Source organism: Condylura cristata, unplaced genomic scaffold (genome assembly GCF_000260355.1).
Source record: "Condylura cristata isolate star-nosed mole 26May11 unplaced genomic scaffold, ConCri1.0 scaffold00137, whole genome shotgun sequence".
Classification (NCBI taxonomy): Eukaryota; Metazoa; Chordata; class Mammalia; order Eulipotyphla; family Talpidae; genus Condylura; species Condylura cristata.
In genome coordinates this window covers 13,497-14,646 of record NW_004567238.1, presented here as the reverse complement: position 1 = coordinate 14,646, position 1,150 = coordinate 13,497, and the positions used below count along the sequence as shown (strand labels likewise).

Here is a 1,150-nt window from a genome sequence, read left to right as displayed (position 1 = left end):
AGGGCTCGGGGCCGCCGGCGCCAGCCGCCCCGGCCCTCACGTGCCCGCCTCGGCAGGTGGAGAGCTCGCAGGCCTTCACCTGGCAGTCCCAGCTGCGCCATCGCTGGGACGAGGAGAAGAGGCATTGCTTCGCCAACATCTGCGACGCCCAGATCCAGTACTCCTACGAGTACCTGGGCAACACGCCGCGGCTGGTCATCACCCCGCTCACGGACAGGTGACCGGGCGCGGGGCCGCCAGGCCGGGGCCAGCTGCCGAGGCGGGAAGAGCCGGCGCTTGGGCTGGGGCGTCCTTGGGGCCCGAGTCTGTGCCCTGGCTGCGTGGTCTTGGGGAGCTGGCCTCCTCTCTCAGAGGGGAGGGCCTGCAAAGTGGGGGTGCCTGACACGGGCCCCTGCAGGTGCTACATCACCCTGACCCAGTCCCTCCACCTGATCATGGGCGGAGCCCCCGCTGGCCCCGCCGGGACCGGCAAGACGGAGACCACCAAGGACCTGGGCAGAGCCCTGGGCACCATGGTCTACGTCTTCAACTGCTCCGAGCAGATGGACTACAAGGTACGCGCCCGCCCGGGGCGCTGGGAGGGCAGGGGGCCTGGGCTGCAGCTGCCCCCCGAGCTGCCAGGGGCTGCACAGGCCTGGAGCCAGGCTGCCAGCTTGCTGCGGCCCACGAGGGCCAGCCGCCGCGCCCCCAGCCCCGCAGCAGTCCTGGCACCTGGTCAGCCGTTGGCCTGCCAGGTGCCTGGAAGAGGGCGCCATGTGCCCTGGTCTGGGCCGGGCCCCCAGGTCCCTCCCTGCCCAGGACAGTGGCCGCCCTGCCTGGGCTGCAAGCTGGCCCTGCATCCCAGGGCCCGGCGGAGCGGGCACCTCCCTGGGCTTCGGTGTGGGCACCAGCCGGGCACGGGAGAGGTCACGGTGGTCATCACAGACCTGGGCGGCGTCTTCTCAGGGCCTGCAGGAGAGAGGAGCCCTCTGGCTCCAGGCCACAGCAGCCTCTGCGGGAAAGGGGGTTCGGGAGCCTGGCCGCAGGGGCTGAGCGGTCCAGGAGGGGCCCGGGGCCCGTGGGGGGTTCATGGGGCTGACCGGCAAATGGCCTCTCCCGGCACCGTGTCCTCCGGGAAGGGCCGCCCGCCGCCCGAAGGCCCCAGCGCCCG

At 72.9% G+C, this 1,150-nt stretch overlaps 1 protein-coding gene across 1 annotated transcript in view; it reads left to right on the top strand.

Moving 5' to 3' along the window:
• LOC101621548 (dynein heavy chain 17, axonemal-like) overlaps nt 1-1,150 on the top strand; it is a 15,386-nt gene that overhangs the window by 10,098 nt on the left and 4,138 nt on the right. The window contains exons 7-8 of the mRNA XM_012734941.1: nt 57-217; nt 398-554. Of these exons, the coding sequence (XP_012590395.1) occupies nt 57-217; nt 398-554 (318 nt within the window). The remainder of the gene's footprint in view (nt 1-56; nt 218-397; nt 555-1,150) is intronic.